General features: G+C 37.0%; 4 protein-coding genes and 1 pseudogene across 5 annotated transcripts; 2 read left to right on the plus strand and 3 right to left on the minus strand.

Annotated features, from left to right (window-relative positions):
- Window positions 1–59: 59 nt before the first annotated feature.
- On the plus strand, window positions 60–4984 carry LOC126793887 (ABC transporter A family member 10-like). The gene is made up of 19 exons (XM_050520517.1): window positions 60–137; window positions 240–552; window positions 697–779; window positions 895–1038; window positions 1163–1170; window positions 1284–1429; window positions 1551–1654; window positions 1782–1949; window positions 2038–2200; window positions 2305–2430; window positions 2537–2620; window positions 2766–3112; window positions 3219–3422; window positions 3511–3620; window positions 3710–3794; window positions 3941–4069; window positions 4211–4316; window positions 4431–4519; window positions 4664–4984. Exons 1-19 carry the CDS (start codon window positions 60–62, stop codon window positions 4982–4984), a joined length of 2808 nt encoding a protein of 935 aa, XP_050376474.1.
- A 1137-nt stretch (window positions 4985–6121) lies between these two features.
- On the plus strand, window positions 6122–8225 carry LOC126793380 (uncharacterized; annotated as a pseudogene).
- Window positions 8226–8563: 338 nt separating this feature from the next.
- LOC126793889 (uncharacterized) lies at window positions 8564–9457 on the minus strand. The gene has a single exon (XM_050520519.1). The coding sequence runs from the start codon at window positions 9146–9148 to the stop codon at window positions 8564–8566; it is 585 nt and encodes a 194-aa protein (XP_050376476.1). The 5' UTR covers window positions 9149–9457.
- Window positions 9458–9627: 170 nt separating this feature from the next.
- Window positions 9628–11839, minus strand: LOC126794370 (vacuolar protein sorting-associated protein 29). 2 transcript variants are annotated; one of them, XM_050521070.1, is made up of 4 exons: window positions 11703–11839; window positions 11379–11542; window positions 10704–10841; window positions 9628–10155 (listed from the first exon to the last, which is right to left on the minus strand). In XM_050521070.1, the coding sequence occupies exons 2-4, from the start codon at window positions 11508–11510 to the stop codon at window positions 9862–9864; spliced, it is 564 nt and encodes a 187-aa protein (XP_050377027.1). In that variant the 5' UTR covers window positions 11511–11542; window positions 11703–11839; the 3' UTR covers window positions 9628–9861. The 2 variants fall into 2 exon arrangements, with proteins under 2 accessions (XP_050377027.1, XP_050377026.1); XM_050521069.1 differs by having other exon boundaries at window positions 11678–11780.
- Window positions 11840–13412: 1573 nt separating this feature from the next.
- Window positions 13413–14770, minus strand: LOC126794740 (transcription factor PRE3-like). Its single transcript, XM_050521512.1, has 2 exons — window positions 14352–14770; window positions 13413–13843 (listed from the first exon to the last, which is right to left on the minus strand). Exons 1-2 carry the CDS (start codon window positions 14478–14480, stop codon window positions 13694–13696), a joined length of 279 nt encoding a protein of 92 aa, XP_050377469.1. The 5' UTR covers window positions 14481–14770; the 3' UTR covers window positions 13413–13693.
- Window positions 14771–15359: the final 589 nt, after the last annotated feature.

Below are 15359 nucleotides of genomic sequence, written 5' to 3' on the forward strand. Positions count from 1 at the left end.
TTGACGTTGACATTCAAATAAGGGTTTCTTGTGAATCCCTTCCTTTTGAAAATCGAGCAATGGCGGAGTTTGTTGGTAGTCAAGCTAGTTTCTGGGTCCAATCCAATGCTTTGCTCAGAAAGAACTTAACCTTTCAGGTCTTGTATCTTTTTTTATGCTATATATATGGTGGTGAAATTAATCGATCGAGCCATGTCCGGCATACATGCATATCTGAAACCTTTTTTTGTCTCATGTAGAAACGAAGAATGTGCGCCAACATTACGCTCATTTTAATACCAGCTTTCTTCTGCATCTTATGTGCCCTAATCCAATACTTAACAGATATCTATGCTGTTAGAAATGGCCCAGAAAAATGTGGATTCCAAGAATTTCATCTACAGTGTCCAATCCCTTCTCCTGTAGAATTTCCTCCCCTGTTACAAGTACCACCAACTGAACATCGTGCTGTCCGAAGTGATTTGTTTCCATGGACGGACTTGCCCGACTCAAAAGAGGAACCTCGTCCTGTGACCATACTCATAACTGGGAATGACCAGACAATAGCACAAAGTAAGAATGATTCTTCTTTGCATTATTGTTCTTGTCAATATATCTCAATATTTGTGGTTTGTTAGTTATTTATAGCAATTAGCTAGCGTAATATGAATAAAAATCAGGAACTTACCTTACTTCATTTATCGTATTTTAATGCAGGCTTGGGTTTAAACATGTTGCCGGTGGGTAGCATCCCGGACAAATCCACCAGCAACGTGACGGATTTCTCAAAATTCGTTATGGTATATATATGTTGCATGTCATTTCTCTTCTTCTCGATCCTTTGTTCTTTGTTCTATTTGGTATCTAGTAAATACTAATTATGAGCTAATTTATTCTGGATATATATATGTCAAGGGTACCGACCACGATCCGCCAAGAACACTTTATCAGGATTCGAGTTTTTCTTCCTCGAATGGAATTAAAAATCTGCAGCTTGAATGCAATAACATCGATAAGGAAGAAGACTCTACAAAAGATGAGGATGAAGACTCCGCAATCGTAAAAAAAGACAAGGAAGACTCTACCAAAAAATATCATAATGTTACACAACTACAACTATCACCAGATAATACCCCAGTAGTTGGGGTAGGTAAGAACTATTAAGATCTTGGTTTGGTTGTAGTATAACTGGTGTGGAGTATAACTTCTGTAATTGTGTACAGTATAATGTTCATGGTCAATGTATATCTTGATTTCGTTGCACACCAGCGTGCTGATTACTTGCAATTGTACTCGTGACCTAGTGAATCTTTTGTCTTGAAACATGTAGATGTTTATTGTCTCCCGTGTCTAATATTGTGGCGTAATAGTTCTACTGAAATAAACGATGAACTGTTCAAAGGTGACGCGAAGGGGAACAAAGAGAACAAAATTAATGAAATACTAACAGGTAATTAGCTGATTAATCTACTTGATTTACACACATGCACTACATACATACATACATACATACATATATATATATACATGTAGGGGAATAATAATGATAGTATGTTGATGTCTTCTTGCAGCGTTTGATATCTCAAATTCGGATACTAATACTTTCAATGTGACCATATGGTACAATTCAAACACCAATAAGGAGTTGAGACGAGTTCCACGCTTGGTCAATATGGTATTCGATTACTTAAGAATTACTGCATGCATGCATGCAATAACAAATGTTCACTTACTTAATACATAGTACAGGGCTATAGGCTTGATCGATCAGTATTAACAGATCTAACAATTGTAATTCACAGGCATCAAACGCGTACCTTTGGTTTCTGAAAGGAAATAGTAGGACACAAATTATGTTCGACTTTAACAAAGAAATGCCCAAGGGTTTGACCACCGGAATCCCTCCGGTCGATGTTGGGGCACTTATAGGTCCACTGCTGTTTACGTGGATTATTTTACAATTGTTCCCGGTAAGATCAATGATGTTCGTGATAACACAAGTGTATAATAAGACTTTATTTTATAATTAAGTCTAATATAGATTTTCTGTTCTTGTAGGTTGTGTTGGCATCTCTGGTTTATGAGAAACAAGAAAGATTGAGAGTGATGATGAAAATGCATGGTCTCGGTGATGGACCTTATTGGATGATTTCATATTCTTATTTTCTTACTATATCTATGTGCTACATTATATTTTTCGTTGGATTTGGCTCAATTCTTGGTAAGTAAATTATGAGCAACTCAAATGCCGAACCATTTCTCTTATTATTACTTGTGATATGTCTGTATCTGGTCGAAGTTTATGTATATCTATCTTTACTGCAGGGTTAACCTTCTTTTACAAACATGACTATTCCCTCCAATTCACCTTTTACTTCCTCGTAATAAACTTGCAAATAGCGCTGGCTTTTCTTATGTCGGCAATGTTCTCGACCACTATGAGTGCTACAGGTTTGATATAGGATTGACTACTCTGTCTGTACGTTGGATCGTCCTTCATGCATGTCTATTATATTAGGTGCTAATGTCTAAGTCGAAATCATATCAATGACCACAGTTGTAGCTTACATTTACGTCTTCGGAAGTGGGCTTCTGGGAGTGGCTTTCTTGCAGACTCTAATCGATGATATATACATGGATAGTAAGTGGAGATTACAGTAGTTCTAACTTCTAAAAGCTGATAATGTAAATTTACACTTCTATTTAGTTTATTTCATTATTATAAATTAATGATGACAATGGTCAACTAATCCATGTTTGCGTTAATATTGCACGTCCTTATGCAGAAGCGTGGATCATTACTCTAGAGTTGTTCCCTGGCTTCTCTCTCTATCGAGGCCTAGTGGAGTTTATGAATTATGCCACCGAAGGGAAATTCATGAATACTAGAGGTATGCAATGGGATGATTTGAATGATAGCGTAAATGGTATGAAAGACGTATTGATCATCATGGCATTAGAGTCGGCTGTGCTGCTTCTTCTTGCATTTTACATTGATCAAGTTGTAACATGGGGAAAATCTCCTTTGGTCTTCCTGCGAAGAAAGAAAGCACCAACTCTTGGAATCCCAAGCATCCAGAGGCATGGATCTAAAGGTTTTGGTGACATGGAGAAACCTGATGTCGCTCACGAGGCAAGTAATTCATAATCCTTTTCTTCTTATTTTATATAGGTAATGCATGATCCATGGATTTAAAGATGCAGTACTCATTGGTTGCTTAGTTTATGTCCTTCTGCAGAAAGAAAAAGTTGATAAGCTGATGGAAGAAGCAAAGTATACAAGTCATGTTGTGATATGTGATAACATAAAGAAGGTGTATCCAGGAAGAGATGGAAACCCTGAGAAATTTGCAGTGAGAGGATTGTCTCTTGCTTTGCCTCAAGGGGAATGCTTTGGTATGCTTGGTCCTAGTGGTGCAGGGAAGACCTCTTTTATCGAAATGGTACTATCTATTCTATTCGTGATCTTGTGTGTGTTTGAGTTTTTGTATTATATCACTGCTAATTCTTAAATTATATATCTTCGGACAGTTGATTGGTCTCCAAAAGCCAACTGCAGGCACAGCCTATGTTCAGGGCTTGGACCTTGTAACTCAAATGCATGAAATATATTCCTGCATTGGTGTTTGTCCACAACACAAGTAAGCAGAATTTTCCTGAGATTTTCATGGTTCTGTTCTTTTTGTACTAAATTCGATCTGACTGTTGCTTTCTTTCTGAAAAAATATAGCCTACTGTGGGCAACCCTAACAGGAAGAGAGCATCTTCTATTTTATGGGAGACTTAAGAACCTCAAAGGTTCTCACTTAACCAGAGTAAGTCCGATACCTATATATTTATGGATACCGCATTACCGGCCATAACATGCGAGCTTATCAGTGCATGTAGATGTGTTTGGCTCGAACAAAGATGTTGTTAAATGAATTTGCCAAATAATAAGTTAGTTTTGTTTATGATGAAGGGAGTGGAAGATTCTTTGAAGAATCTGAATCTATTTAACGGCGGTGTTGCTGATAAACGAGCAGGGCAATATAGTGGAGGTATGAAAAGAAGGCTTAGCGTCGCCATTTCACTCATAGGCAATCCTATAGTAAGTATTTCTTCATCATCAATAAATTGATCTAGCTCTGCTGATCTGTGAATGATGCCAATCTAGCTACTTGTTAGTTTAATTAACTATAAGTTCATAAAGTTTTGATTAGTTGTTCATGGGTCCAATCCATACATGTAGGCTGTTTACCTGGATGAACCCAGTACCGGACTCGATCCAGCTTCAAGAAACACTCTATGGAATGTTATAAAGCTCGCTAAGCAAGGCCGTGTCATCATACTAACCAGTCTCTCTCTCTCTATCTCTCTCTCTCTCCTTGTATGTTATAGCAATCTAAAATCAATTACCTCCTTAACTAATTAATTAACTCACGATGCATGCATGCTGTGTTAAATTGCAGCGCATTCCATGGAAGAAGCAGAATTCTTGTGTGATCGAATAGGAATTTTCGTAGATGGAAGAATGCAGTGCATAGGAAATCCAAAAGAGGTACGCGTGTGTTCTCACTATTAGGTTCTAATCAAGAACACAGTAAATTAAACAGGATCGGGAAGACATTGTCAAGCTAAACTAGTGTCAGTACTCAGTACTATGAATTTAATTGTGGTAATCAAATGGCATATTGTAATGCAGTTGAAGGGAAGATATGGAGGATCATATGTGTTCACAATCACAACAGATTCATGTTATGACCAAGAAGTAGAGACTCTGATACAGAGACTCGCCCCGAATGCCACCAGGGTATACCACCTCGCCGGAACACAAAAATTCGAGTTTGCGAAAAGTGAGGTCAGAATTGCAGATGTTTTCCAGACAGTGGAGCATGCAAAGAAGATATTCACAGTCTATGCTTGGGGGCTATCTGACACTACTCTGGAGGATGTCTTTATTAAGGTTGCTAGTGCACCCAAGTTTGCATCCAACGTCTTGAGTAGAGATAATTTGGTCGAATGATATAGAATGTATTCAGTATGTACAGGGACGAGTACATATGTACACACTGCATGCACAGTACGTACAGTGTCTTGTATGTACACATATCTTGTAGATTGGCTAAGATCGGATGACATATTATTGACCCACGGTCCCATGCATGTACATATTCTTGCATTGCCGTGTGGAGTAACTATTATGTGTACCCGGAACACCAAGTGGTATTATCATGTGTTGTACCTAGTTAATCATATTATTAGATGGTGTAGTAAACATGCAAACGGTGAAATATGAAAATATTATTTTAATATGAGTAACTAATTAGAACAAACACAGTAAAAAATATACCAATAATATTAAATAAGTATGCCCACATATAATAATTTTTCTGTCGTATATACAAGAATGTCGTGAATGATACTAGCAATAGTCATGGTCATGTACATTTTAACGTCACTAACATGCTCCCCTTGATAGTATAATAAAGGAGTTAATTATATGCAATTCTGTAAAATAACCGGTGTAAAATTGGCACTCTCTTTTTACTTTTTACAAGGGAAATTATTATATATATCTGCCACATATCCCACGTGGCGTACCTTTTTAATGTTATTGGTCTATTTTTTACTATGATTATTTCTGATTTGTACTTATATATAAATAAACTTTTGTCATTTTCACCGCGTACATGTTAATTATATCATGACGTAATATGATTGATTGCATACAACCCATGATAGTGACAGTGGTGTGGCGGGTACACATAATAATTACTCTTATAACTCTCTCTCTCTCTCTCTCCATTCGAATCCCACAATTCAAGCCTTGAAAGGTGGAAATGTAAGAAGATCGACTTCTATTCAAAGTAGGTCATTACATCCTAATCAAAATGGCAGATTGACCATTTATGGAATGGTAAAAGAGAGATCTTATGAGTCTTATCTTTCTAACGATCATTTGTACTATCCTTATTCTGTTATCCACAACAAAAGCCTTCACATCTGTCAATTACCAAATCAGTGTTGATCCTTATCATCTATTCATCTACATCTTATATATATATATATATATATATATATATATATATATATATATATTGTCACCCCGGCCTTTTGATTGTTTGGTACAGAACTAAGTCGGCTAACTAATTCACCTAAGATGAATAGGATATCTTTGTATTGGTGTTTTCTTTTTCTGTCATTGATCTTGAGTGTTTCTGAGGCAAATGGTGATCGAGAAGGTGGGAGATATATATGAATTGAAGAAGGGAAATTTTTCTGTGAAGCTGACGAATTATGGTGCAACTGTGCTCTCTGTTGTTCTTCCTGATAAGAATGGTTTGTCATTCATATGTAATCTTAAGCTTTCAATATTCCTGAACAATTGCCTTTTAGTTTCATTGTATAAATTCTTTCCTCTTGGTACTTTCAGGGAAATTAGATGACGTTGTTCTTGGGTTCGAATCCCTCAAAGATTACTCTGTCAGTTTACAACTCTTCTAATTTGTTTTTAATGAATTTCTGGCTTTTGTATATCACTAGTATCAAAGAGTTAATCTTGCCTCATCCTTTGTTTGACATTGTTTTAGAACGATTCTGTCTACTTTGGGGCCACGGTTGGGCGTGTTGCTAATAGAATTGGTAGAGCTGAATTCACTTTGAATGGTAACCACTATAAGCTGGTTGCTAACGATCATGGAAACACTCTCCATGGTAATATATAACTTCATCATAAGAGATGATCTCAGTTGCACTTCTAGTATTCCTTGATAAATAGAAGGCTTCCTATTACTTAAGTATATGTATCATATGATTCATATCTCAGGTGGCTCTAGAGGGTTCAGTGATGTTCTGTGGACAGTGAAGCGTCACATTAAAGATAGTCATAAAGTGACGGATCCAGGATAAACATATCACCTGGGCTAATTTTAAGGACATACCTAGAATTTAATGGGACGGACTATAATTTTGGCCGAAGGCAAAAAAAAAAATTTCAGGTTTACAATATACAGTGTATAAAGTTCATATAATTAAAAGTAAATTAAACCTAAATATTCCTACCATTCCCTATAATCTTAAGTTCTTAACTAATCCACAGACAAATACTCAATCTCTCATTCGGCCATTCTCTAACATACCACCAAATTTCAAATCATTTCAAATCGATGACACTAATTCCCTATAATCTTACCAAACTTAAATAAGCAAATAAAATACTTAATCTCTGATTATAATCTATTCAACTATTCAATAAGACAGTAGCAAGACTAACACATTAACACCCAATTTCATAATCATATTCCAAATTTCCAATAAGATATGTTTAACCAACATAGTGAACAAACTCATATACCCACCAAATTTCAGAATCTAATAATTCCATAATTAGTATCTAATTATTATAATCAGTATCTGATTCAATTTTAAAAGAACTTAGAAGAGAACTAGAGAATAGCTAAATTTGTGGGTTATACAGTAGAACGGTAGAAGTATAGATGAGAGCAAAGAGACTCCGTACAATCTATTGGTTAAATTTTTTTTTAATAAAGAGTTTTTTTTTTCTGGAGATAAATCTCACATGGGCTGGATCCGCACCTGTAGTCATATAATATTCACCTATGATAGCCGGGATGGTGAACAAGGTGAATAATTTATGGACTGATTATGTATATCATGAATTCATGATCCATATTCTTAAGCACACTAACATGGCATTTCTAGCCCACCACACATACTGGAATCTCCGAGGCCACAACAGTGGTGACATCCTCTCACACAAAATCCACATTTTCAGGTCCAACATCACTCCAGTGAATGATGAACTCATCCCCACAGGTACCATGATTTTCTTGAGCCCCGAGAGATTGGTAGCAGGATCGATCAATGAGCTACCTGATGGTTATGACATTAACTATGTAATGGATCCTTCCGGCCCTGAGCACTTGAGGAAGGCTGCAATGCTGCATGACAGTGTTTCGGGGCGGAAAATGGAACTGTGGTCTAACCAGCCAGGCCTGCAATTCTACACTAGTAACATGCTGGATGATTTGAAAGGGAAAGGGGGATTTGTGTATAAAAAGCATGCTGCAGTGTGCTTGGAGACACAAGGTTTCCCAGATTCCGTGAATCATCCAAATTTCCCTTCACAAATTTTGAATCCCGGAGAAACTTACATCCATGCCATGGTGTATAGGTTCACAGCTAATTAGTACTGATGCATATGTATATGCTTTTCAGTTTGTGTAAACTAGACGTATATGTGGCTACTTAATAAAATTAAGCGCAGCAGAATGATTCAGAATTCTTGTATTGTCACCAAACTGGTTGGTTCAACAAATTAGATGGTTGATACTCGAAGTTTGGTACCAAACTCTTCCATATTCCATAGATCTTATATTACATATCAACTTGGACCGGAACAGAACAGAAAGAGAAATCAAGCAAAACTGTCAACAGTAGTTAACTGAAATTTTAGTAGTAGTTATATGGTACATATTCTAGCTTGACAGACTGATAAGAGTTTTATCATTCTGCAGAAAACTTCTAATAATATCCCCCAAAAGAATGAAGAGAGAAATGTCATGCATACTCGCCAGGCATCTCAAATCTCAAATCGACACAATGGGCAAAGATTGCTCTTCTCCAGCCAAGCCACTATACAACTGTCATGAAACACATGCGAACATGGCATACGTGGGGCTTCACCCCCTATCGGAATCTCATCCAAACATATTATGCATTGCTCTTCGCAACCTTCAATTTTCACCCTCGACTCAAGGATCTCCTCTATTGCTGACTTACTGGTGAAGACAAACCTTAACTCAGGGACAGGGAATTCAGGTGATCTGTCTTGAGGTACTCTAAGATAGACTACCATCGGAATAGTCTTGAGGTACATGTTACTAGGATCATTTGCTATCTCCTGAGCATCAGTGGAGATCTTTTGGATCATTAATGGCTGAACATGATGGGGAACCCCCACCTGAGAAAGCATGAAGGATATTTCAGACCAGGATGTCCTATTATCTGTCAAACGATGGCACTGCGGACTGAACCTTCCAAACTGCAATCTTTCATCAATGTAAGCATAAAAGTCGATCACGAAATGGGGTTCTGCTGAGGAATTGTCGTAAAATTGGTTGAGTTCTGTATCTTCTGGTTGCCATACTTCACAATCACTCAGCATCTTTAAAACAAAAAACAAAGGAAGTATGGCGTGTAATCAGATGAAAGGCTTATGGCATGGCGACTTTGGCAGCTGCCAGCGTCAAGTATTTATATATATTCACTGTGTGATAAGCCAAATGGGTTTCGATTTGGATTTGCGTTTGCATTTGCAATTCTTTTCTTTCATAATGACCAGTGGGTTCGGGTTTCGGATGGTGATTAGCAAAGCCTGTAACTCAAGCGCTCTTTGACTTTCCACATTCTCTCGTACTAGACAAAGGTTTCCTAATTGACGTAGGAAAATGTAAACCACTGTACATACGGACTACTTTTCGAGGTGTGCAACTCGTTTTAGCGAGTCCAAATCTTTAAACTTTGTAATCCGATTTATAATTGGATTGGAGCATCCAGGTAACTGATGGTGATATCAGTTTTCATTCTCCACTTTTTTTCTTCATTATAAAGAGAATGTAGTTGATTTGTGAAGAGATCTTGACGTACAAACAGCTAATAGTCATTAACAAATTTAATGAGTCTGACCATCATCACAAGTCGTCAATCAAATCCACAGAAAGCCAGAAAATTGCCAGACAATTTTCTGAACCCAAGTCGATCTCTATAAGCCAGAAAATTTCCCACAAACATATAGATAACGGGATTGCATACGTCACTAACAGAAAAAACTGGGGACTCCTACAGTCTATAGCAAATCCAAACAGATAAAATATGTATTCAATGAGCGGCAGTTGTCTTCTTAAAATCAATCTTGTCAACCTTAACCTCCCCATCGATGAGTTCATACACATAGACAACCACACGGAGGCCATCAATGTCCATGAGGACAAAGCTTGGATTGACATCATAGGTGATGCTGCTATAGGCTCCACTGGCAGACCCAGGGTTTATAACAACACCACCTTCATGCTTGTAGGCTGTGAACTGATGGGTGTGACCTGTGACAAGGATATCAACATCTAGCTGCCTTTGAAGCATGGCTAGAGAGTCTAGGTCCCCCCAAGGAACAACCTACACCAGAAACAAAAGTCATTACAGTCTAATTCTCACAGGGTGAAATACCATGAGATTCTACGGGCAAAGCAGATCTTTCTCTAATCACTTCCAAAAAGAAATGGAAACTACACTGCATTAATTGCATTCCAAATGAACAACTACAATGAATAATGGCTCCAGTTAGTGAAGCCACTAAAGGAAGCAATATGTGGTAGCGGATCTATGCGTTAGGAGCTAAAGTTCTGTGAGAAAAGTTTTTACTGAAATCTTCAAAAGGACAAAACATCAAAAAATTGTAAGCTGCTTCATATTACAGGCACCATGGGATGAGGGTTATCTAACAAACCAAGTAAGATTGAAGTGACAAATCAAGCTTATATTCTATTACGGAGATGTGTCCCTGTGTGGAAGAGACAGGTGTAAGGAGTAATAGGTCACTATCAGACAAAGACAGAAAACTAATGTTTTCATCTATAACCAAATATGATATCATGCGATACTAAAACCTACACAGTGAAATTCAAAAGGATAGAGACAAAAGAAGAGACATTAGGGAAACAAACCTGATGGCCATGGCATAGTCCCAACTTAAATTGACCAATAGTCAGTGTTTTGGTCTCTGGATATCGTGTCTCTTCATCATACTCACCTCGAGCAATATGCAAGTCCGGACAGAGAGTCTTCAAGTAGTCATGAACTTCCTGCAATTAATAACAAATTTCTCAGCAAGAAAGAACATATTCCGAGTTACAACAATAACACACTGAACATAGGTAGCCACAAAGATATTACACTAGTAAAGTGTCCCTATACAAACAGATACAAATCTATGCTCAATCCACCCATCTCTTGGAGCAACAGCTCTTCCGGTAAATGTACAATCAACCAAATGGCTGTGTGCAGTCTAACAACACCAACGCTAAAGTATGAAGAAATCCGTGGCGTTCATATCAAACCAAACAAATGAAGGCATCAACACTATGACAAGTCCTCTTAACCGATCCAAAAACCGTAATAGATGAATTACTCCAAACACAAGTCCATGTAATCTTGATAACAAACACACTAATGTAACACCAAAACTATCTAAAAGATTCTCTCTTTGTGAACAACTAAATAGGCTAAAACCCAGCACAAACCAACTTACACATGCAAATAACTTGGAAAAACCAAAAACCCAACAAGCAAAACTGATTATAACCAAACAAGAATCAAAGAAAGATGAGAAAGAAACATACTTTGATACATAGATTGCCAGTGCAAATGATATGCTGGATCTTGCCAGGAACAAGCATGGACTTGAACTTTGCAGGCAGATCAGGTGCCCTGTGGGGTATGTGCAAATCCCCCAAGGCCAAAACCAACACCATCCTCACTCACTCAATACCCAATCCAACTAAATCTGCATAATCAACAACCCAGAAATATATAAAAAAATTCAACTTCCACATACAAAACAGTTGAGACTTAGAATCAAACAAAACCCATGTTCTATTTAAACGTGAACTGAGTGATCAGTGGTTATATAAGCGATTACCAGAAGAGGGTTTGAGATCTTTTACCGAAAGGGATTCAAATCTTGGTTGATCTTGGAGAAGCTTGTGAAATTATACCGACACCTGCTTCGTTGTTGTTGACGAAGGGGCTCTCGAATTGTTCTGTTGTCAACGAATAATTGGAGCGACGTCGTTTGCAGGCCGGACCTGGAGCTTGACCCGTGAGTGAATTGGCCCGTAGAAACGATTGATTGTCAGTCCTTAGCCCAAGAGTGTGCTCCCTCGTAGTTGTATTACAAGTTTAAAACAATTTGTCTGATTTGGGGAATTACATTTCTTTGTATTGTGGTTCGTGTTTACAAAAGCATATTCACATTGAAGAAGAAAAAATATTATATGTAACTAGTATATAGTTTATGTGACGTACTTCTTTAAGTTACATGTGTTTTTGTTTATTGATTGGTTACCCATATTTAAATAATATTTTTTTCACCGCTTGTATGTTTATCACACCATAAAATAATATGATTAGTTGAGTACACTACATGACAATATCATGTGGTGTTCCGGATACACAGAATAATTACTTCGGTGAAGGAATCATGTTCATATAGTCATTTTACTCTTACAAAAATATTATTAGGTTGAAATAGACGTAAATGTATGCATATTTATTAACTACAGTAGACTAATTACGAATCATCTGCATACAAGACAAATTACGTATTGTTAGTCGGTTTAAATTCTCTCACTATATCAAACATAGTTGTATATAGTGCATTTACATTTTGTGGAGAGATTCAAGATAGAAAACGCCTTTTATTTGCGCATCATGATAATAATTTATGTGCTTGCAAAATCTCAGTGGAAGCAGGAAAAGCAGCTTTTGATGCTTGTTTGGAGTATGGTGAAAGTGGACTGTGGATAGCCTGGGCAACCCATACTTCTATATAGTAATATACATAGTCACATAGATATATCCTGCGCGCGGAAACAAGAAGTTCTAGACAACCGAGAGTTAATTTGCATGCACCCATACGTTTACTGATAACTGATTAATCAAACAAGCAGAAAGGGTCGGCTGGGCTAGGGTTCTTCAATCTTATACTTTTAACTGATCTATAATTCGACATATAAAACATACTTTTAATCAGCTGTACGTTTCATTCAGATATATTAAGGATATATGCAGGGGCGGATCTAGGGGGTTTTAGGGGGCTCAAGTCCCTCCAAGAATTTGAGAAATAAGTAACTAAATATATGCCATGTGTTTATATGGTGTAGTTGTGTATTTTTGGTTTTGAAGTTTGTTAATATCAAGCCCATTTAAGATCAAATTTCAACAAATGCAAATTTTTGTGTCTATTTTTCCATTTACTTCTAATTTTCTTTGATTTTTTCAACTTGTAATTAATCTATTTTATTTTCATTGGACATTAATTTTGATTAAGCTCTTTAATTAATTCCAAAAATTTCTCTTTGCAATCGACTAAATTTATGATGATTATAAATGAATTGCTATTTTCACATCAACAAGGTATACATCTAATACATTATAATTAAATATTTTATACGCTGTAAATTTCTATCATTTCGGTCGTTAAGAAAAAAAATTCAAGTCCCCCAAATTGTGAATTATGGATCTGTCACTGGATATATGCCGGCTTTCTTTCAAGTTTCAACAATCACATACATTGAGCAAAATTACTAACATTTAATTGAGTGCTCGAACGAGAAGAGATTAATTGTAAAACTGATGATCAGAGGTCTTTTATTATATGACATCAACTCCTCAATCGTAACACACAGCAGTACAAGTAAAGCTTTGCCTACGGATATTCTGCATCGATCATGATCATTAACCTGTAGCTACAGAACTAAATCGACGACTGAACAAAAACCCTAGAAAAATATAAAAATGCTAGAGAAATAGATCAAATTGAGAAGAATAAACGATGCCTATTACATAACGTTATAGTAGTGAAGTACTGATCATCATCTAAATAACCATAATCATGCGACGTCGTCGTCCTGAAATAACTCGCAGGTTCTCTGATCTATTGCGAAAGTAAGCTCCTGATTACGGCAGCTTGGGCAGTGTCTGTTGTTGCCAATAGCTCCGACAGTCGCTCGCTTAGATCATCCACCTCTCTGTGCAAGTTTTTTATATAGTTGCAAGTTTCTTGTAACACCATCGATGCTGAAACCTGTATATCACAAATCTCTAATTAATTTCTAACAGCCTACGTGATTAGATTCTCTACAACTTTCAAAGCATATAATTTTGTTTTCTATGGATACTCACTTTTATTAGCTAACATTATAACACTCTAAACTGCATACTGCACCAGAGATAACCACTTGGAAAGAATATGAGAGTACTTATAAACTAATAAGAGGTATTAGTTAACAAAATTATCAAACGCACCCCTACAATCAAAATCTCTTCTCTCTTATCGAGCTCTTCTATCAGGATAAAATAAAATTGACTAAAATAGTGATAAGACCCACGTTATATTCTAGCTTTATTCATTACATCACATGAGCCATTGCCATCAATGATTAGCCACTGATTAAATGATTAATTACTCTAGGGTTTACATTTGATAGTAACCTCTTAAGAGAAGCTATAAACATAAAAGGCAGGAGAAAAATCAACTAATTAAAATACTGAATATTGGTACTGAGGAAATATATAGAAGTAGATAACTTTACCTTGTCGGAACGCCTACTGTTGCGAATCTCGGGAAGAAGCTGCTGCAACTTTGTGACGAGATCATTGATTTGATCATCAGTGATTCTCGAACCACCGGATTGCCTAGATCTTGACCTCCGGCTAGACATATTCTTTATCGTTTAGCCGTTTAGGATTGATATGTAAATAAAACAAAATACTCGAAGAGAGAAAATATATGATAGCTAAAGCTTAAGAGACAAATGGGAAGGAACTCGTGAGTGTCGGAGCCTTAAGGGAGTATGTTCAACTTATATAAGAACGTGGTTGGGTGAAAAGGAGAATAAGTGTTGGGGGAATGGAGAAGGAGTACGAGTTATGGAGCTAAGTTTTGCGTTGCTTTGAAATTGAATAAGAGGAGATGGGTCGGTGTAGTTACACAAAGACACTAAGGCGTGGGATGTTGGGCAATGTAGAAGACTAGAAGAGAATTGAATGAGAGAAAGGGGTGGCCTAGCTCTGTATTTAAATAGGGTTTTCAAGCGAGAGAGAAGAGAGTTGAGAGAATCAAGTTGCTACAGATACGCCATACTGTCCTCCCTCACGACCCTGTGTTTATTTTAATTCGAGCTTTGGATCTCTCAACTCCAAAGTGAACTCTCTCCGAGTGTGATAGACCCAAAAAGAGAAAGAAAAGGAAATATCCTTCTTTTGGATCGATCACGAGAGAGAGAGAGAGAGAGAGAGAGCAGTCAATCAAAATTAGGGTTACGTGAGGGGGGTCGGAAGTGTTGACCAGTCAAAGTGATGAACACGCCATGTTCTCTACCGAGCTGAGATGAAATGCAGCCACGTGGCATCGTAGAGCACCGACTAAATCGAACTTCCCGGTTCTTGATACATCAAATAAATCTTTTACATCATGACCACCGTCATATTTTTATCATAAAATTGTGGTGATATCATTGTACACCACATATCGAACTGTAACCAGCACTTCTATATAGTTGATGCAAAGCTAAGCAGTTTGTTGTTCTTCCTACAGTTTC

This window comes from Argentina anserina, chromosome 5 (genome assembly GCF_933775445.1).
Source record: "Argentina anserina chromosome 5, drPotAnse1.1, whole genome shotgun sequence".
Taxonomy (NCBI): Eukaryota; Viridiplantae; Streptophyta; class Magnoliopsida; order Rosales; family Rosaceae; genus Argentina; species Argentina anserina.

Excerpts from the sequence above, each read along its gene's own strand:
- LOC126793889 (XM_050520519.1), bottom strand. The coding sequence starts at position 9,148 with ATGCTGAGTGATTGTGAAGTATGGCAACCAGAAGATACAGAACTCAAC.
- LOC126794370 (XM_050521070.1), bottom strand. The coding sequence starts at position 11,510 with ATGGTGTTGGTTTTGGCCTTGGGGGATTTGCACATACCCCACAGGGCA. Across the intron at positions 10,842-11,378 it reads CTGGCAATCTATGTATCAAA|GAAGTTCATGACTACTTGAA; the intron begins GTATGTTTCTTT and ends TATTAATTGCAG. Across the intron at positions 10,156-10,703 it reads GACTATGCCATGGCCATCAG|GTTGTTCCTTGGGGGGACCT; the intron begins GTTTGTTTCCCT and ends TTTCTGGTGTAG.
- LOC126794740 (XM_050521512.1), bottom strand. The coding sequence starts at position 14,480 with ATGTCTAGCCGGAGGTCAAGATCTAGGCAATCCGGTGGTTCGAGAATC. Across the intron at positions 13,844-14,351 it reads ACAGTAGGCGTTCCGACAAG|GTTTCAGCATCGATGGTGTT; the intron begins GTAAAGTTATCT and ends TGTGATATACAG.
- LOC126793887 (XM_050520517.1), top strand. The coding sequence starts at position 60 with ATGGCGGAGTTTGTTGGTAGTCAAGCTAGTTTCTGGGTCCAATCCAAT. Across the intron at positions 2,431-2,536 it reads GACCACTATGAGTGCTACAG|TTGTAGCTTACATTTACGTC; the intron begins GTTTGATATAGG and ends CAATGACCACAG. Across the intron at positions 3,113-3,218 it reads AACCTGATGTCGCTCACGAG|AAAGAAAAAGTTGATAAGCT; the intron begins GCAAGTAATTCA and ends GTCCTTCTGCAG.